Source organism: Bos grunniens, chromosome 2 (genome assembly GCF_055505025.1).
Source record: "Bos grunniens cultivar Pamir isolate PY7600 chromosome 2, Bosgru_T2T1.0, whole genome shotgun sequence".
NCBI classification, from domain to species: Eukaryota; Metazoa; Chordata; class Mammalia; order Artiodactyla; family Bovidae; genus Bos; species Bos grunniens.
This window is the reverse complement of record NC_141166.1, coordinates 8,768,244-8,793,580: the sequence shown is the minus strand read 5'-3', so window position 1 is coordinate 8,793,580 and position 25,337 is coordinate 8,768,244. Positions and strand designations below refer to the sequence as shown.

At 46.5% G+C, this 25,337-nt stretch overlaps 1 protein-coding gene and 2 long non-coding RNA genes across 10 annotated transcripts in view; all 3 read right to left on the bottom strand.

Annotated features, from left to right (window-relative positions):
- Nucleotides 1-14,382: 14,382 nt before the first annotated feature.
- On the bottom strand, nucleotides 14,383-17,184 carry LOC147377408 (uncharacterized). The gene is made up of 2 exons (XR_015137679.1): nucleotides 16,903-17,184; nucleotides 14,383-14,875 (listed from the first exon to the last, which is right to left on the bottom strand). It is a non-coding gene; the product is annotated as an uncharacterized LOC147377408 (long non-coding RNA).
- A 3,924-nt stretch (nucleotides 17,185-21,108) lies between these two features.
- On the bottom strand, nucleotides 21,109-23,382 carry LOC147377407 (uncharacterized). Its single transcript, XR_015137672.1, has 2 exons — nucleotides 23,248-23,382; nucleotides 21,109-22,222 (listed from the first exon to the last, which is right to left on the bottom strand). It is a non-coding gene; the product is annotated as an uncharacterized LOC147377407 (long non-coding RNA).
- Nucleotides 23,383-24,056: 674 nt separating this feature from the next.
- The window catches only part of SRRM1 (serine and arginine repetitive matrix 1), a 29,273-nt gene continuing 27,992 nt past the window's right edge, over nucleotides 24,057-25,337 (bottom strand). For all 8 annotated transcript variants that reach the window (XM_086328609.1, XM_086328557.1, XM_086328580.1 and 5 more), the window contains one exon: nucleotides 24,057-25,085. In XM_086328609.1, coding sequence (XP_086184735.1) covers nucleotides 24,981-25,085 — 105 coding nt within the window. In that variant the 3' untranslated portion in view covers nucleotides 24,057-24,980. The remainder of the gene's footprint in view (nucleotides 25,086-25,337) is intronic.

The window sequence follows — 25,337 nt, the reverse complement described above, 5'->3', positions numbered from 1 at the left end:
GAATGCAGAGTTCCAGAGAATAGCAAGGAGAGATAAGAAAGCCTTCTTAAGTGAACAATGCAAAGAAACAGAGGAAAGCAATAGAGTGGGAAAGACTAGAGATCTTCAAGAAAATTGGAGATACCAAAGGAACATTTCATGCAGAGATGGGCTCGATAAAGGACAGAAACAACAAGGACCTAATGGAAGCAGAAGGGATTATGAAGAGGTGGCAAAAATGCCCAGAAGAACTATACAAAAAAGGTCTTAATGACCCAGATAACCACGATGGTGTGGTCACTCACCAATAGCCAGAGACCCTGGAATGTAAAGTCAAGTGGGCCTTAAGAAACATTACTATGAACAAAGCTAGTGGAGGTGATGGAATTGCAGCTGAGCTATTTCAAATCCTAAAAGATGATGCTGTGAAAATGCTACACAGTCAATATGCCAGCAAATTTGGAAAATTCAGCAGTGGCCACGAGACTGGAAAAGGTCAGTTTTCATTCCAGTCCCAAAGAAAGGCAATGCCAAAGAATGCTCAAACTACTGTACAACTGTGCTCATTTCACATGCTACCAAAGTAATGCTCAAAATCCTTCAATTAGGCTTCAACCACATATGAACTGAGAACTTCAGGATGTGTAAGCTGGATTTAGAAAAGGCAGAGGAAACAGAGACCTAATTGCCAACATCCATTGGATCATAGAAAAAGCAAAAGAATTCCGGGAAAACATCTACTTCTGCTTCCTTGATTATGCTAAGCATTTGACAGTGTGGATCACAACAAACTGGAAAATTTTTGAAGAGATGAGAATACCAGACCACCTTATCTGCCTCCTGAGAAACTTTATGCAGGTCATGAAGCAACAGTTCAAACCAGACATGAAACAACAGATTGATTCAAAATTGGGAAAGGAGTACAACAAGGCTGTAAATTGTCACCCTGTTTATTTAACTTACATGCAGAGTACATCATGTGAAATGCTGGGCTAGTTGAATCACAAGCTGGAATCAAGATTGCTAGGAGCAATATCAACTACCTCAGATATGCAGATGACACCACTCCAATGGCAGAAAGTGAAGAGGAACTAAAGAGCCTCTTGATGAGGGTGAAAGAGAAGAGTGCAAAAGCTGGCTTAAAACTCAGCATTGAAAAACTAAGATCATGGCATCCGGTCCCATCACTTCATGGCAAATAGATGGGAAGAGGTAGAAACAGTGATAGATTTTATTTTCTTGGGCTCCAAAATCACTGTGGATGGTGATTGTAGCCATGAAATTAAGAGATAATTTTCCTTGGAAGAAAAACCATGACAAACCTAGACAGCATATTAAAAAACAGAGACATCACTTTACTGACAAAGGTCAGTATAATCAAAGCTATGGTTTTTCCAGTAGTCATGAATGGATGTGAGAGTCGGACCACAAAGAAGGCTGATTGCAGAAGAATTGATGCTTTCAAAATGTGGTGCTGGAGAAGACTCTTGTGAGTCCTTTGGACAGCAAGGAGATCCAATGAGTCAATCCTAAAGGAAATCAACCCTGAATATTCATTGGAAGGACTGATGCTGAAGCTGAAGCTCCAATACATTGGCCACCTGATGGGAAGAGCCAACTTATTGGAAAAGACCTGATGCTCGGAAAGATTGAAGGCTGAAGAAAAAGGGACGACAGTGGATGAGATGTTTGGATCGCATTACCAACTCAATGGGCATGAGTTTGAGTAAGCTCCGTGAGACGGTGAAACACAGGAAGCCTGGCGTGCTGCAGTCCATGGGTCACAGAGTCAGACGTGACCGAGGCACTGAATAACAAGGGACAAGGCATGGCACTGTGCCGTATGGGTGATAAGAGCGTCATCACAGGAGATACTCGACTTCTTGAATATCTTGAAGGATGGGGGCTGTGAAGGCATCACTTCCTCTACCCCCCACATTCCTGTTAGAGAAGGCATGCGCACTGGCATTTTCAGGGTCTGCTCCCACCATCATGGGTCCTGGGTGGTGGCCACTGAGCTGGAAGTGGCTTCCAACCCCAGCTAGCGAGTCAGATTCACTCTCAAAGAATTTGAAATTGAAACCTAGACACCAGTCTCAGTTGGGTGTTGGAACTGAGAGGACCTGCACCCCTGGGGCTGAGGTAGCCAGGAGTCCTGAGAAAGCGAGTGTTCAGAGAAGGGGAGACAAGAGGAGGCGTTCAGCCCAGATGGGCGGGGTTGGTGGTGGGTGACGTCATGTTCAGGCTGCTTTTCCTGACCTTGCCCTTACACAAGGGTCCTGCCAGTGACCCTCTCTACCTCCCACCACCCTGTTTATGCGTAAGTAGGCTGAGGGGAGTCTGTCCTTGGAACTAAAGTAAGGTGTGTGTGTGTGTGTGTGTGTGTGTGCGCTTTGGGGGAAATGTATTAAATGTTGTGTCTGTGAGAGCCTGTGTGCCTTGTGAGGGATACCCCCTGCAGTCTTCCCATGTGTGACGTCAGGGGCTGAAGAAGAGGCTGTTCTTTTTAAAAAAAAAAAAAAAAAATTATTTATTTGCTTGCACCAGATCTTGGTTGTGGCCTTCAGGATTTTTTAATGGTGGCATGTGGGACCTAGTTCCCAGACCAGGGATTGAACCCTGGCCCCCGCATTGGGAGCAGAGTCCTAGCCACTGAACCACCAGAGAGACGTCCCGAGACTTGGTTCTGATAGTCAGCTTTCTGTTGCAATTCTAAGTGCCTCCAGAAAACCACCTTCATTCAACAAGTCAGTCATTCTGAAAATGTTTATTGAATGCCTACAACGGGCTAGGCACTGTTCTAGGCAAAAGGATGAGGCAGTGAATGAAACAGATAAACCAGACTTTTATGCAAGGTCAGCCTCAGTTTTTCCATCTGGAACGTGGATCAGGGCCCTCAGGCAAGAGACTTGGAACTTGAGAAGCAGGCAAGGTGGGTGGCTGGGGTCGCCTCCTTGGCTTGTGTTACAGGCTGGGCTGGGCTTGCCGGCCAGCCTGGCCTCAGACCTATTCCTGGCTACTGGACTTCCCAAGCAGCTGACCCTTACCTGTCACTGCTCAGCCATCTCTATTTGGCCTGGGGGCTGCCCCACGTGTCCTCTGATTCACCCACCTGGGCCTTCTCTAAGCCCTTCCCTTAATCTTTGTGTGTGGTAGGATCCTGGAATACCAGTTCAGTTCAGTTCAGTTGCTCAGTCGTGTCCGACTCTTTGCAACCCAGTGAACCACAGCATGCCAGGCCTCCCTGTCCATCACCAACTCCTGGAGTCCACCCAAACCCATGTCCATTGAGTCGGTGATGCCATCCAACCATCTCATCCTCTGTCATCCCCTTCTCCTCCTTCCCTCAATCTTTCCCAGCATCAGGGTCTTTTCAAATCAGTCAGCTCTTCGCATCAGTTAGTTAAAGTATTGGAGTTTCAGCTTCAACATCAGTCCTTCCAATGAACACCCAGGACTGATCTCCTTGCAGTCCAAGGGACTCTCAAGCGTCTTCTCCAACACCACAGTTCAAAAGCATCAGTTCTTTGGTGCTCAACTTTCTTTATAGTTCAACTCTCACATCCATACATGACCATTGGAAAAACCATAGCCTTGACTAGACACACCTTTGTTGACAAAGTAATATCTCTGCTTTTTAATATGCTGTCTAGGTTGGTCATAACTTTCCTTCCAAGGAGTAAGTGTCTTTTAATTTCATGGCTGCAATCACCATCTGTAGTGATTTTGGAGCCCAGAAAAATAAAGTCAGCCACTGTTTCCACTGTTTCCCCATCTATTTGCCATGAAGTGATGGGACCGGATGCTATGATCTTAGTTTTCTGAATGTTGAGCTTTAAGCCAACTTTTTCTCTCTCCTCTTTCACTTTCATCAAGAAGCCCTTTAGTTCGTCTTCACTTTCTGCCTTAAGGGTGGTGTCATCTGCATATCTGAGGTTATTGACATTTCTCCCAGCAATCTTGATTCCAGCCTGTGCTTCCAGTAGGTGGGCAGGAATCCCTTAGAAGAAATGGAGTAGCCATCATAGTCAACAAAAGAGTTTGAAATGCAGTACTTGGATGCAATCTCAAAAATGACAGAATGATCTGTGTTCATTTCCAAGGCAAACCATTCAATATCATGGTAATCTAAGTCTATGCCTTCAGTAATGCTGAAGAAGCTGAAGTTGAATGGTTCTATGAAGACCTACAAGACCTTCTAGAACTAACACCCAAAAAAGATGTCCTTTTCATTATAGGGGACTGGAATGCAAAAGTAGGATGTCAAGAAACACCTGGAGTTACAGGCAAATTTGGCCTTGGAATACAGAATGAAGCAGGGCAAAGGCTAATAGAGTTCTGCCAAGAGAACATGCTGGTCATAGCAAACACCCTCTTCCAACAATCCAAGAGAAGACTCTACACATGGACATCACCAGATGGTCAACACCGAAATCAGATTGATTTTATTCTTTGCAGCCAAAGATGGAGAAGCTCTATACAGTCAGCAAAAACAAGACCAGGAGCTGACTGTGGCTCAGATCATGAATTCCTTATTGCCAAATTCAGACTTAAATTGAAGAAAGTAGGGAAAACCACTAGACCATTCAGGTATGACCTAAATCAAATCCCTTATGACTTGACTATACAGTGGAAGTGAAAAATAGATTTAAGGAACTAGATCTGATAAACACCGTGCCTGATGAACTATGGATGGAGGTTCATGACATTGTACAGGAGACAGGAATCAAGACCATCCCCAAGAAAAAGAAATGCAAAAAAGCAAAATGGCTGTCTGAGGAGGCCTTACAAATAGCTGTGAAAAGAAGAGAAGCAAAAAAGCAAAGGAGAAAAGGAAAAATATAAGCATCTGAATGCAGTGTTCCAAAGAACAGCAAGGAGAGATAAGAAAGCCTTCCTCAGTGATCAATGCAAAGAAATAGAGGAAAACAATAGAATGGGAAAGACTAGAGATCTCTTCAAGAAAATTAGAAATCCCAAGGGAACATTTCATGCAAAGATGGGCTCAATAAAGGACAGAAATGGTATGGACCTAACAGAAGCAGAAGATATTAAGAAGAGGTGGCAAGAATACACAGAAGAACTGTACAAAAAAGAACTCCACGGCCCAGATAATCACGGTGGTGTGATCACTCATCTAGAGCCAGACATCCTGGAATGTGAGGTCAAGTGGGCCTTAGGAAGCATCACTACGAACAAAGCTAGTGGAGGTGATGGAATTCCAGTTGACCTATTTCAAATCCTGAAAGATGATGCTGTGAAAGTGCTGCACTCAATATGCCAGCAAATTTGGAAAACTCAGCAGTGGCCACAGGACTGGAAAAGATCAGTTTTCATTCCAATCCCAAAGAAAGGCAATGCCAAAGAATGCTCAAACTACCACACAATTGCACTCATCTCACACTCTAGTAAAGTAATGCTTACAATTCTCCAAGCCAGGCTTCAACAGTACATGAATTGTGAACTTCCAGATGTTCAAGCTGGTTTTATAAAAGGCAGAGGAACCAGAGATCAAATTGCCAACATTTGCTGGATCATGGAAAAAGCAAGAGAGTTCCAGAAAAACATCTATTTCTGCTTTATTGACTATGCCAAAGCCTTTGACTCTGTGGATCACAAGAAACTGTGGAAAATTCTGAAAGAGATGGAAATACCAGACCACCTGACCTGCCTTTTGAGAAACCTATATGCAGGCCAGGAAGCAACAGTTAGAACTGGACAGGGAACAACAGACTGGTTCCAAATAGGAAAAGGAGTACATCAAGGCTGTATATTGTCACCCTGCTTATTTAACTTCTATGCAGAGGACATCATGAGAAACACTGGGCTGGAGGAAGCACAAGCTGGAATACCAGACAGAGTTCAAGTACCAGGGCCATCACTTTCTGGCGGTGTGATCTCAGACAAACTTCTTGTTCTCTGAGCTTCCATGTCTCCCTCTATAAAGTGGGTATAATATTAGCATCTCACCTCACCGTGATGGGATGATACACAGCTGGCACAGTGTTCATGGAGCAGTAGGGCTGCCCAAGGAAACTCCTGGTTTCCGTAACAGGAGCCACAATTTTCTCCTTGGCCAGCTAGATGACCTTGTGCAGGCCTCTCCTGCTCCCATGGCAGACCCCTTCTTCCTCTCAAACAAGACCCCCCTCTCAGCATCCAGTCTCCAGAGGGATCCCACCCTGGAGGTGGGGCCAGATGGGTCTGGGCCACAAGTGAGGTCTGGTCCCTAACCCAGTGATGGTTTTAGGCAATTCCGGCTGATGGTAGGGGTTTCCCAGGTGGCGCTAGTGGTAAAGAACCCACCAGCAATGCCGGAGACATAAGAGACATGGGTTCGATCCCTGGGTCAGGAAGATCCCCTGGAGGAGGGCATGGCAACCCACTGCAGTATTCTTGCCTGGAGAACCCCTTGGACAGAGGAGCCTGGCTGGTTACAGTCCATAGGTCACAGAGAGTCAGACCCGACTGAAGCGAGAGCACAGATGCACAGCTGATGGTGAATGAGGGGGAGTGTGCTGGGGGCGCCCCCCATGAGCGGAAGAGCCCAGGTCCTAAGGGCCCGTGGGCCTCTGGATAAAACCTGGCCCTTGCTGAACCTACAGCTTTGGAGGTTTTATCAACTCAATGTATTTATGGTTTAAGCCACATTTTTTTTTTTTTTTTGCATGGGATTTTAGTTCCTCAACCAGATATTGAACCCGGGCCCCAGCAGTGAAAGCACGGAGTCCTAACCACTGGACTGCCAGGGAATCCCCTAAGCCACTTTCAGCTGGCTTTTCTGTTACTGGAAGCTGACAGAGTCCTGACTGATAGACGCTCCTGAGCCTCAGTTTTCCCATCTGTAAGCTGGAGATGGTCATTCTCGCGTCTCAGAATTACGGTGAACGTTATAGGAGAGAACCTGTGTGGAAAGCCTAGTGACCTCTGTGTGAGGTCACTCAAGGGGCTCCCTCCCGTCTTCCTCTGCCAGGCCCCCGACCCGGTGGCCCTCACGACTGCGGCTGACTCACTTCCTGCCCCTGCTCTGGCCCCAGCTCCCCGATGTGCCTCCCAGGCTTGAGTGGTTATCCCCAGCGGGCCCAGTATGACAAAGTCAATACAAACGTCATCCCCAGTCTCACAGTGAGTCAAAGCAAGAAGGAACCAGTGCTGGTTCTCTTCACCGGCGAGAGGCAGCTAGACCTTGGGACTGAGTCATGGCTCTGCCCCAGCCTATATGTGTGTCAGCCAGCCGCATCCATGCCTCTATGTCTCAGCTATTTCATCTGTAAAATAACAATGGCACCTGCTTCCCAGATGTGCTATCATTAAATGAGCAGATGTGGTCAGGTTCTTGGCACGAGTAGGAACTCAAAACACCAGCTCCCTTAGTCCTTGACTCTCCATGACGGCTTTCTGGTCCTTAAGAGCCTTCAGTTTTAGGGGAATCACATTATCTAGCTTTTTAAAAAAATATGTACACATGTGTACATTTTTACCTGCCTCTTGAGAAACCTGTATGCAGACCAGGAAGCAAAAGTTAGAACCAGACATGGAGCAATGAACTGGCTCAAAATTGAGAGAAGAGTTTGTCAAGACTTTATACTGTCACCCTGCTTATTTAACTTATATGTAGACTACATCATGTGAAGTGCTGGGCTAGATGGATCACAAGCTGGAATCAAGATTGCCAGGAGAAATACTAGTAACCTCAGATATGCAGATGATACCACTCTAATGGCAGAAAGTGAAGACGAACTAAAGAGCCTCTTGATGAGGGTGGAAAAAGAGAGTGCAAAAGCTAGCTTAAAACTCAACATTGAAAAACTAAGATCTTGGCATCCCATCCCATCACTTCATGGCAAATAGATGGGGGAAAAGGGGAAACAGTGGTAGATTTTATTTTCTTGGGTGCCAAAATCACTGTGGAAAATCACTATGGATAGTGACTGCAGCCATGAAATTAAAAGACGATTAATCCTTGGAAGAAAAGCTATGACAACCCTAGATCGAATATTAAAAAACAGAGACATTACTTTACACACAAAGGTCAGTATAGTCAAAATTGTCATTTTTCCAGTAGTCATGTACGGATGTGAGAGTTGGACCACAAAGAAGGCTGAGCACCGAAGAATTGATGCTTTTGAATTGTGGTGCTGAAGAAGACTCTTGAGAGTCCCTTGGGCAGTAAGGAGATCAACCTTGAATATTCATTGGAAGGAATGATGCCAAAGCTGAAGTTCCAATACTTTGGCCACCTGATGGGAAGAGCTGACTCATTGGAAAAGACCCTGATGCTGGGAAAGTGAGGGCAGGAGCAGAAGGGGACGACAGAGGATGAGATGGTTGGATGGAATCATGGACTCAGAGGACACGAGTATGAGCAAACTCTGGGAGATGGGGAAGGACAGGGAAGCTTGGCATGCTGCAGTCCATGAGGTTGCAAAGAATCAAACATGACTTAGCGACTGAACAACAGCAATACCTATTAAAACATTTATTTATTCATTCATTTATGTATTTGGCTGCATCAGGTCTCAATTGCTGCATGAGGGATTTTTGCTGCATCCTGTGGATCTTTCATTGTGGCAGGGACTCTCTAGTTGTGGCACAGGGGCTCTGTAGTTGTGCTGTGGGCTTAGCTGCTCCACAGCATGTGAAATGTTTGTTTCTGGACCAGGGGTCTAACTTGCATCCTCTGCATTGCAAGGCAGATTCTTAACCACTGGATCACCAGGGAAATCCCCTAGCTTTTTTGTTTCTTTTAATAGTGCAACTTTTTCAGATAAAATCATGTGAACTGGAACACTCATAGCAGGAACATGCATTTGTAATACCTAAAAACTGGAAACAAACCCAAATGCCCATCAACAGGTCAGTGGGTTAACAACTGTGGTGCCTCCAATACAACAGAACAGCAGGCAGCACTAAAAAGGAATGGGCCACTGCTACATGTGCCTACACAGATGGAGAGGAATTATGCTGAGTGAAAGAAACCAGACGAAAAGGAGACCGTACTGGGTGAGTCCATTTACATAAACAAATGTCGAAAATGACCACTGGTGTGCGGTGATAGAAAGCAGATTGGTGGTTCTTGGGTAATGGGGGGAATTGGAAAGGGGCACGGGGCAAGTTTTGAGGGGGATGGATACCTCCGCCCTCATGATTGTAGATGGTTTCCTGCGTGTACATATATGTCAAAACTTATCAAAGCGTACACTTTCTTTTTTTAAGTCTTTTTTAAAAAAATTGTTTTTGGTTTCTCTGGGTCTTTGTTACAGTACACCAGCTTCCCATTTTGATGACTTCTCTTGTTGCAGAGCGCTGGCTCGAGAGCACAGGCTCCACACTTGTGGCACATGGGCTTAGCTGCCCCACAGCACGCAGGGTCTTCCCAGACCAGGGACCCAACCTGCACTGGCAGGCGGATTCCCTGAGAGCTCAGCTGGGAAAGACTCTGCCTGCAACGCAGAAGACCTGATTCAATTCCTGGATCAGGAAGATCTGCTGGAGAAGGGATAGGCTACCCACTCCAGTATTCTTGGACTTCCCTTGTGGCTCAGCTGGGAAATAATCTGCCTGCAATGTGGGAGACCTGGGCTCGATCCCTGGGTTGGGAAGATTCCCCTGGAGAAGGGAAAGTCTTTCCACTCTAGTGTTCTGGCCTGGAGAATTCCATGGACTGTATAGTCCATGGGGTCACAAAGAGTCAGACACAACTGAGCGATTTTCACTTTCACTTTCCTATCCACTGGACCATCAGAGAAGTCCAAAAGTGTATACGTATTAAATACGGCAGTTTATTGTGAATGAGTTAAGCCCTAGGAAAGCCTGAAAAACACACACGCAACACAAATGCCAGGTTTGCCCAATGCATACGAGTTACAAGTGAAGGGCAGAGCAGCTCTGGGGGCAGGGTGGTGTTGAGGTCTGAAGTACCAGCTCCTGCCCTGGGCCTCACCCCACCACCCAGGAATACCCACTGCTCACTCTCCTTGGAGCCACAATGTTCCCTGGGTCTCCACTGCTGCTGCTGCTAAGTCGCTTCAGTTGTGTCCGACTCTGTGCGACCCCATAGACGGCAGCCCACCAGGCTCCGCCATCCCTGGGATTCTCCAGGCAAGAACACTGGAGTGGGTTGCCATTTCCTTCTCCAATGCATGAAAGTGAAAAGTGAAAGTGAAGCCGCTCAGTCGTGTCCGACTCTTAGCGACCCCATGGACTGCAGCCTACCAGGCTCCTCCATCCATGGGATTTTCCAGGCAAGAGTACTGGAGTGGGGTGCCATTGGTCTGCACTGAGCACGTTTCAAAGAGCCACGGATGCTTCTGGGAGAGGGGAAGGGCCCTGAACAAAATCACGCAGTCTGAGCAGGGGGCAGCTGCAGTCAGAAGGCAGGATTGCCCCATCTGTGTGGCCAGAACTCTTTCCCACAGGCCCTGGGAGTGGACTGAATGTCTGTCAGGGGTCCCCAGGATGGCCCAGCAGCACAATCAGTGAAGAGGCGCGAGGTTCACTCTGTGCTGGGCTGGGCTCTGAGGGACGCAGAGAAGCGAGCAGGCCTCCATACTCAGCCTGAAGGACCTGTCAGCCTATCTGGGAGCAAGAAAGACCTAGAATTCAGGAAGCATCAGAGATACAGAATCATAAAGATGGCATGCAAGTGGAATCCCTGGGCTGGAGGACTGTGACGGTGACCCTGCGGGCAGCCTGGGAAGAAGGATGGGAGGGGCACTTTGTGACAGGGTAGCAGGGGCTCCGACTTCACCCCAGGACTGCGGTGCCCTTCCCTGACATTCCTGGTGCACGGCGGGGACACTGAGGTCCAGAGAGGGGAGAGGCCTGAGCCACAACAGAGGCTGGGCGTCCTGAGTCCAAATCCTAGTCGCCCTTAAAGCTGCCGCTCGGGAGGGTTGGGCGCCGGGCCATCACCGCTGGGGTCTGCGGTCCGCGGCTCCTCTTGGGAGGATCGGGCTCTGGCTGGGCCTCGGGTAGGACAGTGAGACCAGGGCAGGGCGAGGACAGAGGCTGCGAGGCCTGGATTTCCGCCAGCCCTTCCGGGCCTCTCTCTGGCTGCTGCTGGCTCGGCGATGACAGCCTTCCTCCCCGATGAGCCCTTTGGAATGCCTGGAACTCGGTGGTGACAGTTCGGAGTTGCTCTTCCCCTGGAGGGCCCGGGGTGGAGGGAAGTTCTAGATAAGAATCCAGGGCTTGGGCCTTGCCTCTTGCCCTGTCTCTTTCTTTCCAGAGGACTTGGTGGACGCCAAGCGTGGAAACAGCCACTCTGGGACACTTGGCCCGCCCTGATCGGCCTGCCTACTTCCTGGCCCAGCCCCTGCTCCGGGATTAAGAAAAACAACAGTCTCTTCATTTAGACCGCTCTGAAGTACAAAAGAGATGCTCACTTACACACCCTTGCTATGAATATTTCCCCCTCCCACCCCTCCCAAGTCCTCACGATTCAGATGAGAACCATTAGCCCCATTTTAAAGAAAAGGAAACTGAGGCTCAGTGAGATGGGAGATTTTTGCCCTGGCCACAGAACTAGTAAGTGTATAGAGTTGTTTTCTTTTTTTTTCCCCTAACTTTTTTGTGTGTGTACGCGCACATACCCAGTGTGTGCTAAGTTGCTTCAGTCAGATCCAACTCCTTGCTACCCCATGGACTGTAGCCTGCCAGGCTCCACTATCCCATGGGATTCTTCAGACAAGAATATTGAAGTGGGTTGCCATTTCCTTCTCCAGGGGATCTTCCCGACCCAGGGATCGAACCCACATACCTTAGGTCTCCTGCGTTGGCAGGCGGGTTGTTTATCACTAGCGCCACCTGGGAAGCCCTTTTTTAGGGGTGCTGGTGGTTTAGTTGCTAAGTCGTGTCTGACTCTTGCGACCCCATGGACAGAGGAGCCTGGCAGGCTACATCCATGGGATTCTCCAGGCAAGAATACTGGAGTGGGTTGCCATTTCCTTCTCCATGGGATCTTCCCAACTCAGGAATCGAACCCAGGTCTCCTGCATTGTAGGCAGATTCTTTACCAACTGAGCTACAAGGGAAACCCTTTTTTCTAGTGAGGTATAGTCAATTTGCAGTCTAATATTAGTTCCAGGTGTACAACATAGTGATTCCGAATTTGTATAGCTTATACGCTGTGTAAAGTTAGTTTAGACTATTGGCTGTATTCTCTATGCTGTATAATATATCTCTAGTCAGGGTTGTGGTTTTTCCAGTGGTCATGTATGGATGTGAGAGTTGGACTATAGAGAAGGCTGAGCACCGAGGAATTGATGTTTTTGAACTGTGGTGTTGGAGAAGACTCTTGAAGAGTCCCTTGGGCTGCAAGGAAATCAAACCCGTAAATCCTAAAGGAAATCAACCCTGAATATTCATAGGAAAGAATGATGTTGAAGCTGAAGTTCCAATACTTTGGCCTCCTGATGGGAACAGCTGACTCACTGGAAAAGACCCTGATGCTAGGGGCGGGGATTGGGGGCAGGGGGAAAAGGGGACGACAGTGGACGGGATGATTGGATGGCATTGCTGACTCGATGGACATGGGTTTGGGTGGACTCCAGGAGTTGCTGATGGGTGAGGAGGCCTGGCGTGCTGCAGTCCATCGGGTCACAAGGAGGTGGACACGACTGAGCAACTGAAATGAACTACACTGAACTGATAGCTAATTTATTTATTTTTTTATTAACTTTTATTGGAGTCTAGTTGCTTTGCCATGTTGTGTCAGTTTCCACTGTGAAGAACTAGTGAGTGTTCAGAGTTTCTTGCGATCCCAAGTCTGCATTCCGAGTTCTGCCCCACCCCACTCCCACCCTTGTGCTCCTGTCAACACCAAGAGGGAGTGCTGTGTGATGGAAAACACAGGCAGCCTCCGAGACGCTGGAGCCGCCTCTGAATCTCAGCTCCACCGCTTCCTTTTGCTTCCTTTTCCTTGGACAGTTACGTCACCCCTCTGAGTTTCAGGGTCCTTATCTGGAAAAGGGACTAATAATAGTAACCACCCAGCAGGGCTGACGTGAGAGTGAAACAAAATGATCATACATGAAGTACTTGGCACACAGTCAGCAGAAAGTACTCAATAACCCACAGCGGCTATTTTATCCCAGGCCCTGGAGGTGAGACCATATCTGTCCTGCAGGTCTGTCTGGTCCTGTTTCCTCACTGGCTTCTGGGAGGATCAAATGAGATGGCAGATGGCAAAGGGCATAGAGTGTATGCCTTTATCTCTGCTAGGATACCACTGACTGCACAAGACTCAGATTGTCTGAGTGAGGCTGCTTCTTAAATTTCATGTCTCCTCTGGACAGAAGGGAGCCAAGAACATCCTGGAGCAGGTTGTGACATGTTGGTGTAACCTTCACCTCCTTTTTTAAGGGAGGACACTGAGAACCAGAGAGATGCAGGCACCTGCTCACGTTCACATGGCAAGGCAGGGTGAAGGTGGACACAGAGCTTGTTCCCCTTGGAAACTGACAGTCTCCATGGGAGGGACTCCTCTGTCTCTCTCCTCCCAAAGGGGCCTGACTCAGAAAGACTCGGAAACTGTTGCCAAGTATCTAAGGGCAGGTTGTGGATGGAAAAGGCATGTTTTAGCAGGAGCCACTGGTGGAGAAATGAATCCGAAGGATCACGAGTCAACAGAGCAATGCGTTTTCCCACATCCATCTTCACCAGTGGCCATGGAACTGCGGCATGTACTTTGTTTCAGAATAAAGGACTTCTCCTGGAGCCTGGGACCAGCTCTTATCGCTGCATTTAAGAAGGACACCGTCAGAAAAGACAGGTCTGGAGAAGGAGACGAGGCAGACAAAAGCTCTTCCCATGAGGCACCAGAGGTACTAACCAGGGCTCTTTGATTTGCTGGGATCATAAAACCCAGCCCAAAGTGGCTTCAACAACAAGGAGAATTTGAGGACTTCCCTGATGGTCCAGTGGTTAAGAATCCACCTGCCAATCCAGGGGACACAGACTGGATCCCTGGTCTGGGAATATTCTACATGCTGCAGGGCAACTAAGTCTGTGCGCCTCAACTACGGAAGACCCCGCACCCGGAGTCTGCTCTACAACAAGAGAAGCCACCGCAGTGAGCAATGCACCCCAACGAAGAGTAGCCCCTATTCACCGCAGCTAGAGAGAAGCTGCACACAGCAAGGAAGGCCCAGAGCAGCAGCCCCTCCCTAAAAAACAACAACAACAAGGAGAAGGGCCTAACTCACGCATCAGGGGTGGATCCTCAGGTGTGCGCTTGATTGAGCAGCTCAAGTGGCATCACTACAGTGGTGGGTTAAAAGCAGTCCGTAAGAAAAGGGACCCCGCCTACGCTGTCGGTGGGAATGTACATCGGCACAGCCACTACGGTCAATGCTACGAAGGCTCCTTAAAACACTAAAAATAGATTTCCCACACTCCCTGGCACATATGTAAGCAAAACTATAATTCAAAAAGATACACACACCCCAGTGTTCATAGCAGCACTATTTACAACAGCCAAGACATGGAGACAACGTGAATGTCCATTGACAGATGAACGGGTAGAGAAGGTGTGGTGCATGTATATGATAGGATACACTCAGCCATAAAAACGATGAAAGAAAGCCATTTGCAGCAACATTGTTGTTGCCGTTCAGTTGCTCGGTCATGTCCGACTCTTTGTGACCCCATGGACTGCAGCACGCCAGGCCTCCCTGTCCTTCACCCCTCCCGGAGCTTGCTCAAACTCATGTTCATTGAGTCGGTGATGCCATCCAACCATCGCATCCTCTGTCGTCCCCTTCTCCTCCTGCCCTCAATCTTTCCCAGCATCAGCGTCTTTCCTAATGAGTCAGCTCTTTGCATCAGGTGGCCAAAGTGTTGGAGCTTGAGCTTCAGCACTGGTCCTTCTAATGAATATTCAGGGTTGATGAACCTGAAGATTATCATACAAAGTGAAGTAAATCAGAAAGAGACAAACACCATATGACATCTCTGACGTGTGTGTGTGCTCAGTTGTGTCTGACTCTTTGCCACCCCGTGGACTGTAGCCTTCCAGGCTCCTCTGTATAATATCCAGGCGAGAATACTGGAGTAGGTTGCTGGTTCCTCCTCCAGAGGATCTTCCTGACCCAAGGATCGAACTGTGTTTCCTGAGTCTCCTGCATTGGCAGGCAGATTCTTTACCACTAAGCCACCTGGGAAGCCCCACTTACATGTGGAATCTGAAATATGACATGAACTTATTTATGAAACAGAAAGAGACTCACAGACATAGAAAGCAAACCCAAGGTTACTAAAGGGGCAAAGGGGTGGGAGAGGAGTACAGGAGGAATTTGGGATCAGCAGATACAAACTGCTGCTGTTGCTGCTGCTGTTGCTTCAGTCGTGTCCGACTCTGTGCGACCCCATAGACGGCAGCCCACCAGGCTCCGCCATCCCTGGAATTCTCCAGGCGAGAACATTGGAGTGGGTTGCCATTTCCTTCTCCAAGATACAAACTACTACCTATGAAATAGATAAGCAACAAAGTCCTCCTACATAGCACAAGGAACTAGATTCAGTATCCTGTAATAAACCATAATGGAAAAGAATATGAAAAAGTATGCATATACATATCTGTATAACTGAATCACTTTACTATACAACAGAAATTAATACAGCACTGCAAATCAACTATACTTCAATTTTTAAAAAACGTCTCCACTAAAAAAAAGCCAACGGGTCCACAGATTCTTCAACTCTCCCTTCAAAGGAAACCTAATGATCCTCCCCTTCAGTCTGGGCTGTACCAAGTGACTTGCTTCTAGAAGACAGTAAAAAATGGAAATAACCATGCGACTCGAGAGACTTAGGTTCTAGAAGGCATGGTTGGTCCTCCCTTGCTCTCTAGGGTGGGTGGGAGTGGGGGAGCCATGTGCCATGGAAAGGTCTACTTGGTGAGCAACTGAGGCCTCCTCCCAACATTCATGTAAGTGAGTCATCTTGGAAAGGGATCCTTCAGCCTCAGTCAAGCCTTCAGATGAGTGCAGCCATAGCCAACATCTTCCTATAAACTCCTGAGAACCTGAAACAGAACCACACCCATTTAGGCTCTCCAAATTCCCAACTCTTGACCATGTGGGATAATAAATGTTTGCTGTCTTTAAGTTGTCAAATTTAGGGTAATTTGCTATACAATAGTAACTAATAAAAAACACAGACTGAGTTCTATTTCTCAATGAAGTCTCTAGGCTCTGCCTGCCTCTGTATATTGACTTTATCCTCAAAAGGGATCCTCCTTGGGCAGAAGAGCTGCTGCACCTCCAACTCTCACATCCCCTCAGTACACTCTGCAGGCAACCATATCCTGCCCAATACTTCTGCAGAAGCAAAAAGTAGCTTCTCTCCTCTGAAAGCTGTACTTTTCTTTTTTTAAAAGAAAACTTTATTGAATGTTACAATAGTGCTTTTGTTTTTTAATGTTTTGTGGGTTTTTTTGGCAGTGAAGCTTGTGGTATCTTAGCTCCCCAACTAGGGAACCAAAACACACCCCCGGCTTTGGAAAGCAGTCTTAATCACTGGACCACCAGGCAAGCCCCCGCTGCTGCCTTCTTTTGGCAGATCCCTGACTCTGGCTCAGGTAGTGTCTGTTTTTGTGACTGACTGTAAAGGGATGAGGCATTGCCTGGTCCAAGCCATCAGAGCCCCCCCTGGAGGTGGAGGTGCCACCCTTACCCCCAGCTAGTCACGTGGGGTTCCAGTAGAGCCAAATATGGTTCCGACATGGGAGAGACGGGGAACACGTGATGAGAAGCCACATAATAGCCATGACGTCACAGTGGTGGCGGTGGAGTGCTCAGGAACAGGAAATGAACCACGGGCTCCAGCATCCTCCAGAGCGAATGGATGACAGACAGGACTGAGGGGTTAAGGGGCAGGCTGTGTGATCAGACAGGATCCAAATCCTGGATCTATACTCACCTGCTTATGTGACTTTTCTGGGATGAGTCCTACTGTTCATTCAAAAGCTTCACTGAGCACTCACTGTCGCTTCATCGTCTCTTTCCATGGCTAGACAAAAACACGCCCAAAGAAAACTCCGTGATCAAGTCTTTGTTGTAGTAACCCAAGTGCTTGGCACACATGAGGCACACGTGGCTCGAGAGTTGAAGCATTTGGAGAAGTGAGCAAATGTTCTTCGTGGCTCCAAGGAAACTGAAAGGAGCTCTAAAGGACAACTTTCAGATAAAAGGAGCACAGATACTGGAAATAAAAGAGAAAATGAAAGAAATAATTATAGATACTTACTATGTGCCAGGAAAAAGCCTGTTTCAGGTCCGATTGCCTTAATTCTTCGCAAACATATGAGGTGAATACTGTTATGAACCCATTTCACAGGTGAAGAAACTGGATGCAGAAGACAATTGACGTTGCTCATTTACTTATTTACCATATGAGTGCCTTTCCTGTGCCAGGCCCTGGTGATTCACTCATAAACAAAGCAGCAAGGGTTTGAATCACTCGTTGAGCAAAGAGCAAAACTGGGACATTAGAACCCAGCTGGGTTTATTTTCAAAGTTCGAGTGCTTGACTGTTACATGGATTCCTTGCACAACAGAAGCCTCATAATGTAGCGAGTTTCCTGTCACTGAAGGTATGCAAGTGAGAACTGGAGAGAGCTAGGGACTGGCTGCAAAAGAATTACAACTTGGGATGGACTAGGTGAGCTGCCAGGGCCCTGGAGCTGTTCTTCAAGCTCTGGAACCCTCCAGAGAGCCTCTGAGCACTGAATCTAGTGTCTCACCGACCTGAAGAAAGATAGGGATGGAGGGAGAAGGAAAGAGAAGGAAAAAGGAAAGAGAAATCAGGAGAGATCGACTAACATCTAGGGCGTCTGCTCCTGCTGCGGGGCCCAGGGTCTGGGCGCCACCTCGTGGAAGAATGTGAGAAGCTGCTGGAACAGGAAAGAGAAAATGAAGGAGTTGGAAGTAGAGTCCAGTTGCTAAGTCATGTACAGCTCTCTGAGACCTAGTGGACTGCCGCATGCCAGGCTCCTCTGTCCTCCACTGTCTCCCAGAGCTTGCTCAGATTCATGTCCACTGAGTAGGTGATGCCATCCAACCATCTCATCCTCTGCCGCCCCCTGCTCCTTTTGCCTTCAATCTTTCCCAGCAGCAGGGTTGGCTCTTCACATCAAGTGGCCCAAGTATTGGAGCTTCAGCTTCAGCATCAGTCCTTCCAGTGAATATTCAGGGTTGATTTCCTTTAGGATTGACTGGTTTGATCTCCTTCTGACAAATCATGGTCCACTGGAGAAGGTAATGGCAACGAAGATAAATGTGCATGTGGAACAATTCTCACAGGAAACCAAAGGGGAACAGGCTGAGGGAGGTGAAGTGGCTTGCCTCGTCTCAGTGTGTCTGGCTGAGACGCTGCTGCAGAACATTACTCCTGACCATTGCAACACTGCACCGCTCCTCTCTTTCATGTCCCTGAGCATGAGGTCCATCCCTGATTCTTCACCCCTCTTCCCAGCCATGTGCCAAGAGCTTCACTGGGGCAGGGACTACGTTCTGTTCATCTCATTTAATCCTCCTCACAACCCTGTGAGGTGGGTACCATGATTACCATTTTACTCATAGAGGCAAGAGTTTAAATAAACTAGAAGTATCTAAGGTATCCACCACCTTCCCTGGTGGCTCAGAGGTTAAAGTGTCTGCTGGCAATGCGGGAGACCTAGGTTCGATCCCTGGGTCAGGAAGATCCCCTGGAGAAGCAAATAGCAACCCACTCCAGTATTCTTGCCTGGAGAATCCCATGGACGGAGGAGCCTGGTGGGCTACACAGTCCACGGGGTCGCAAAGTCAGACACGACTGAGACACTTCACTCACTATCTAATATATACGTAAAAAGAACTAGATATTAAGTATACAAAAGGGAGAACTGTAGCGGTTTTGATGTTGGCCTGAGTTAATTCACTTTCTATTTTCCAAACTTCCTGGTTGTAGAAAATCTTTACAATGTATCCGCAGTTTTAGTTCATGGTATGTTGAATGGAAAAAACATTACTAAATTTTACAACGGACTTCTCTGGTGGTCCAGTGGTTTGGAATCCACCTTGCAATGCAGGGGGCGCAGGTTCTAGCCCTGATCAGGGAACCGGGATGTCACACGCTTTGGAGGACTAAGCCCTTGTGCCACAACGAGAGAGGCCCCGCACCCCAACAAAGGACCCTACATGATGCAACGAAGATCCCGTGTGCCAGTTAAGACCCAACGCAGGCAAACTAATAAAACGTTATATATACATGGTTTGATCCTGATATGCTCTGTACTTCTAAATATATTTGGGGGAAAACCTGCTTTGTTCCATATATTAAAGGAGGGGAGCTCAGTGATGGTTGATTGTTTTCAAGTACAGTACTTGACCTGAGGTAGGTGCCTTTGGTTTTATTTGGATGATGGGATCAACAATTCCTTTTTTTTTTTTTGGTGGTGGTGGTGTGGGGGCACACTGCTGTGCTGTGTGGCTTGCGGGATCTTAAGTATCTAGACCAGGAACTGAACCCAGGCCCCCACAGTGAAAGCCTGAGTCCTAACTACTGAACTGCCAGGGAATTTCCCAAGTTCTTCTCTTTTTGTTTTCCAATTTCTCTAAAAGTGAACATCAGTATCAGTTCAGTCACTCAGTTGTGTCCGACTCTTTGTGACCTCATGAACCGCAGCACACCAGGCCTCCCTGTCCATCACCAACTCCTGGAGTTTACCCAAACTCATGTCCATTGAGTCAGTGATGCCATCTAACCATCTCATCCTCTGTCATCCCCTTCTCCTCCTGCCCCCAATCCTTCCCGACATCAGGGTCTTTTCAAATGAGTCAGCTCTTCGCATCAGGTGGCCAAAATATTGGGAGTTTCAGCTTCAACATCAGTCCTTCCAATGAACACCCAGGACTGATTCTCCTTTAGGATGGACTGGTTGATGTGTATTTTATAGTTAGAGACCATCATCTTAAATACAGTTCTAAGTCCCAAAAGGACTTGGACATTAGGAGACAAGAAAGGGTATCCCAGGCAGAGAACAGCAAGAGAAACGCAAAAGAACGAAGTGGGAAATCAAGGGTACCTGAGGGCTGCTCAGCACACCTTGGCTGTCTGGATGGGTCCCAAATGGTTGAGGTGAGCTTCCCCCTCCAGGTGGGGTCCAGACCCGGCAGGCTTACCAACTTCTGAGCCTGTGGGCTACGTAAGCCAAAGCCTCCACGCTTAAACTGCTAGAAAGGTCCCTACCCAGTTACGCTCTAGGTAAGGAGCAGATGTGGGACTTGAGGTTCACAAAGGCCACTTTTGCACATCCTTTCCTGTTTGGGGGTTTTTCCTTCCACATTTCCACTATTCATTGCAAGCTACTACTACCCCTGCCTCAGAAGCACCTGGGTACTCTGTTCCCTTCGACTACAACAAAATTAAAGCTGGGGGCCCTCAATTCCTTGAGGGGATGGAAATAATTCTGAAAGAAAGTGAAAGTGAAGTTGCTCAGTTGTGTCTGACTCTTTGTGACCCCGTGGACTGTAACCTACCAGGCTTCTCTGTCCATGGGATTCTCCAGGCAAGAATCCAACTCTCTTGCAATCCCATGGACTGTAGCCCACCAGTCTCCTCTGTCCATGGGATTTTCCTACTGGAAGGGGTTGCCATTTCCTCCTCCAGGAAATCCCAACCCAGGTATTCAACCTGCATCTCCACTGCCTACTGGATGGCAGGTGGATTCTTTACTGCTGAATTCTACTCTGTAGAAACCCTGAGAGCCTACAAGTACAATTTCAGGAATATTCTCATACAGATACAAATCTGCCTTAATACGGCATTGAAGTCTGTCAGCACATGAAAAGATGCTCAACATCATTAGCCATCACAAGACAAGCAAATCAATCCACAGTGAGATACTAGTTCACACCCACTAGGCTAGTTATTATCAAACCGTATTGTTAAGGATGTGGAGAAGTGATAATCCTCATACTCTGCTAATAACAATGTTAAGACAGTACAGCTGCTTTTGAAAATAGTCCAGCAGTTTCTTAAAAAGTTGGATTATGTATGACCCAGCAATGCCACTCCAAGGTATACATATGTACGTATATACATACCCAAGAGAATATATGTCCACATAAATAAAAACGTACATGCAAATGTTCATAGCAGCTTTATTCACAATAGCTGGAAAGCACAAACAGCTCAAATGTCCAACTGATGAATGGATAAACAAAATGTAGTATATCCACATAAGGCAAAGCCACTTAAATAAAAAATATGAAGTGCCATCGATGAACCTTAAACACACGGGCTTCCCAAGCAGTGCAATGGCAGAGAATCCACCTGCCAATGCAGGAGATGCAAGAGACGCAGGTTCTACCCCTGGGTTGGGAAGATCTCCTGGAGGAGGAAATGGCAGCCCATTCCAGTATTCTTGCCTGAAGAATTCCATAGACAGAGGAGCCTGACAGGCCACAGTCCATGGGGTCGCAGAGTCAGACACAACTGAGCAGTTTGTAACTTAAATGACAGAAGTCAGACACAAAAGGGCACATACGAAATGATACCAATGAAATGTCCAGAATAAACACATCTATAGACAGCTGGGTCTGTTGGGACTGTCAGGAGAGTGAGAAGTGACTGCTAATAGGCAGTGTCTTTTTAGGGTAATGAAAACGTTCCAGAATAGTGGTGACGGTTGCATAACCTTGTGAATATACTAAGTACCACTGAACTGCACTTTAAAATGGTGAATTTTATTTAAAGAAAAAATTACATTGTAAAGAAATGATTAAAATCCCTTTCAGACAGCCAAACTAAAACTTGTCATAGTTAACAGAATGACCACATATTATGTTACCTAAGAAAATGGGGACCTCGCTTTGTACTATCGTTACTTTATATGTATTAACTAACACATTAAACTCTTTAAAAACAGAGGTTGTTCCATTATTTGACTCAGATCCAAGAAAGGGAAGCACTTAGATGTTAAGTAACTCTAACCAAGGTCATACAGTGGAAAGCTATGGCAGAAACTTTGGCCTGCCAGACTTATGTTCTTGCCCACTCCAGATTGTATGTTTTTATCCCCAGGAGGCAAATCCTAGATAGCTGGCAGGAGTCACCATGTCTTCGCGTTCCTCACCTCGAGCCCCAGCAATGTCCGGCAAATGACAGTCAATTAAACTTCTTTCCCATCTGTTCATCCAGTATTTGTGCCTCTACAGCCTACTAGGCACTGAGGACAGTCACAAGCAAGACCAAGTCCCTAGGGACCAAAAATACGTCATTTCAGGTCGTAATCATCGCTATAAATGAAAAAAGAGAAGTCAGGAAAGCCTGTCTGAAAAAAACCTAGTAAAGAAACAGGTTAGATCGGGCAGTGAAAACAAAGGCTTTTGGAGAGAACAACTTTGATCAAAGCAAGAGCAAGGACGTAGATATGGCTTGAGCAGACTGAGGGGAGGAGAAGAGGATGCCCAAGCAGGTGCTACTGGGTCTTGCAGGCCAGAGTAAGAAATCTGGATTTTACTGAGGCAGGAAAGAAGAGTCTCTTGAGGGTTTTGAGCAGTACTATGATCTGACAAGACTCCCTGGTAGCCCAGTTGGTAAAGAATCCACCTGCCAATGCAGGAGACCTGGGTTGGATCCCTGGTTGGGAAGATCCCCTGCAGAAGGGAATGGCAACCCACTTCAAGTTCTTGCCTGAAAAAATCCCATACACAGAGCAGCTGGGCAGGCTACAGTCCACAGGGTCGCAGAGAGTCAGACACGACTTAGCAACTAAACTACCACCATGATCTGACAGGCTACTGGGAACAGAACGGCCTGTGTGCATGAGTACTGGACGGTGGACGCCGCCACTGACGCTATCGACTCAATTCTGAGTGAATGTAACAGCTACCAAATGAGACTGAGACAAGATCGGAGGACACGTTCAATTTGGTATGCCTTTCAGACACCCAAATGAACTTATCAACCAGGTAGCTGGACAGGGGTCTAGGTCAAGGGGAAGTTTAACTGGAAAACGTGACACATCAACAAAAAGACATTTAAAATCAAAGGACCTAGGGATTCTTTTGTGTTCGGCAGCTTTCTCTCCAGACTCCCATCACATCACATTTCAAAGCATCCACGAAGAGAGAAAAGAGCTAGTGAGGTAGAGGAAACCTGGTGTTCCCTTTAGAAGGTAAGGGTTTCAGCAAAGGAGCGAGTAAGTCCAAGTCTGCCAGCAGGGCTAGCGAAGGAGGGAAACTGATCGCTCACTTTGGCAAAATGAAGGCTGCTGCTTACCTTAACAAGCAGTTCAGTCAAGTGGAGGAAGGAAAGCCTGCTGAATAAATGAGACAAGTGAACAAATGCATTCAATGAGTGAATGGCTAGACACAAGTACCCCCAAATAATGTTCATGGGTTTGTTCATATTGGAAGGGGTAAGTCAGGAGCAACCACCTTAGATACGGGATATTCTGTGCATTTCCAACATTACCGAATTGTAAAATCAAAAGGAAGTCACATGGAAGATCCTTGAACGCTCTCTTAAGTTGCCCCATACAGAGATGTGAATGCTACTGTTCTACCTTACACAGTGTTATCAGCTTCCAAGTTCTCTCAAATTATATTACTCTCCTCAATCTTAAAATTAAAAACGGCCAGTAGGGAGCCAAACACCATACCCACTGACACCAGACACCACCCATACCAACCACCCTCGCCCCGCCCCCCACACAGGTGCACGAACGCACCTCTGATAGAGGGAGGCTGCTCCAGTCATTTGTTAACCTTCATTCACTTCCTGGAATGTGCCACACTCCTTCTGCCTTGGGGTATGCATACTGTGTGCTCTGCCTGAAATTCTTCTCTTCCCCTATGCCTGGCTGACCTGCCCATTATATATGTTCCAATCTCACTGTGTACTTCCCTCTCATGGCACTTATCATATTACTAAATAAAGATGCCAGGACAATTTTATCACCTTGTATTTCCCTTGCCCAATCCTTCCTCTGCCAAAGCTGCCAAGGGGGTAAAAATATAGGCACTGTAAGATTTCTAAGGTGGGTCTCCTGCAGTATTCAGATGGGTAATAAAAGTGAGTGGCCAACATTTTTAAATTTAGAAATTTATTCTGTTTAATCCACAAGCTTTATATAGCTTTAGTTAAAAAAAAAAAAAAAAAAAAAAAAACAGAAACAAAAACAAAACAATAACAGTGAAAACAAGACACTATTTCAAAGTCTGGGCCCTTCCAGCTTTCCAAATACAAGAGCTCTGAAAGTTGTATATACTGACTGGAACAAGACAAAATTATGAATGGAGCCATGACATTTCATAAAACAAAATTTTACGTAACTGAAGGATCCTTCCTGGGGCTAATTAATTGCCTTTACAAAAAAAGAGAAAAGAATGAAATTCCAGTGTTCCAAATCAACTTGTTACACATCTATATAAACCCACAGTGTCCTGGCAAACAACATGCTTTCATTTTCTGTTTCATCTTAGAGCTCGAATCCTGATTCATTTCAGCAGAGACTCCACAGGCAACAGGAAAGATTGTGGCATTAAAATATTCATTTATACTTTTGTGGTAGTTCAACAGTGGTCTTATTTCTGGGCAAGCTTGCAAACCATCAAGGTTGAAAGCATCATAACTTAAATGGGTGCTAAGACTCAAATGAGAAAAAGGAAAGAAAAAGAAAGAAAAACCTCTGGGAATAGCCAGGGGTATTTAAAGGAACCATAAGAATGCCAACAGTATTTAAACCCCCTTTTTTAAAAAGGGGATTTTTCTTTTTTGGCTTAAAATACTTCACTCTAAACGAAGTTATGTCAGCTGTCAATGAAAGAATGTCACTAACACACTGGGGACACCTTTGCAATGTAAATCCATGCCCTTGTTTACATGGTGAACTTCAACCTAGCAATTATTACAACAAATGTTATAGTCTAAAGCTCAAACACATTTTAGCAATTTTGAAATTGAATTGCGTACAAACCAAATAAAATTTACATCGTAACAAACATTTCCACCTAGGACTGTGGGGACACTTGAGCCTTCCGCATTGATCTCAGGGCCTTTTCACGCAGGTGCTTTTCTAAGTCATCAAGGTTATCTTCAGCCTCACTTTCAGTCTCCTAAAAACAAACAAATAAACCAGAAAGGTCGTATCGTTAAATCTTGAGACAACGGTTGCCAATGTTGAGTCTTATCTGTGGTGATGGCAGCACGACTGTGTGAATATACTAAACCATAAAATCACTCCACTTTAAATGGGTGAATTACATGTTTAATCACGTCAAAGTGCTCTTTAAAATATATATTAAGCCTTTTGAACGTTATTCATATTCTTATTTAGCCTTAGCAAATTCCTGCTCTTGGTGGGTGGT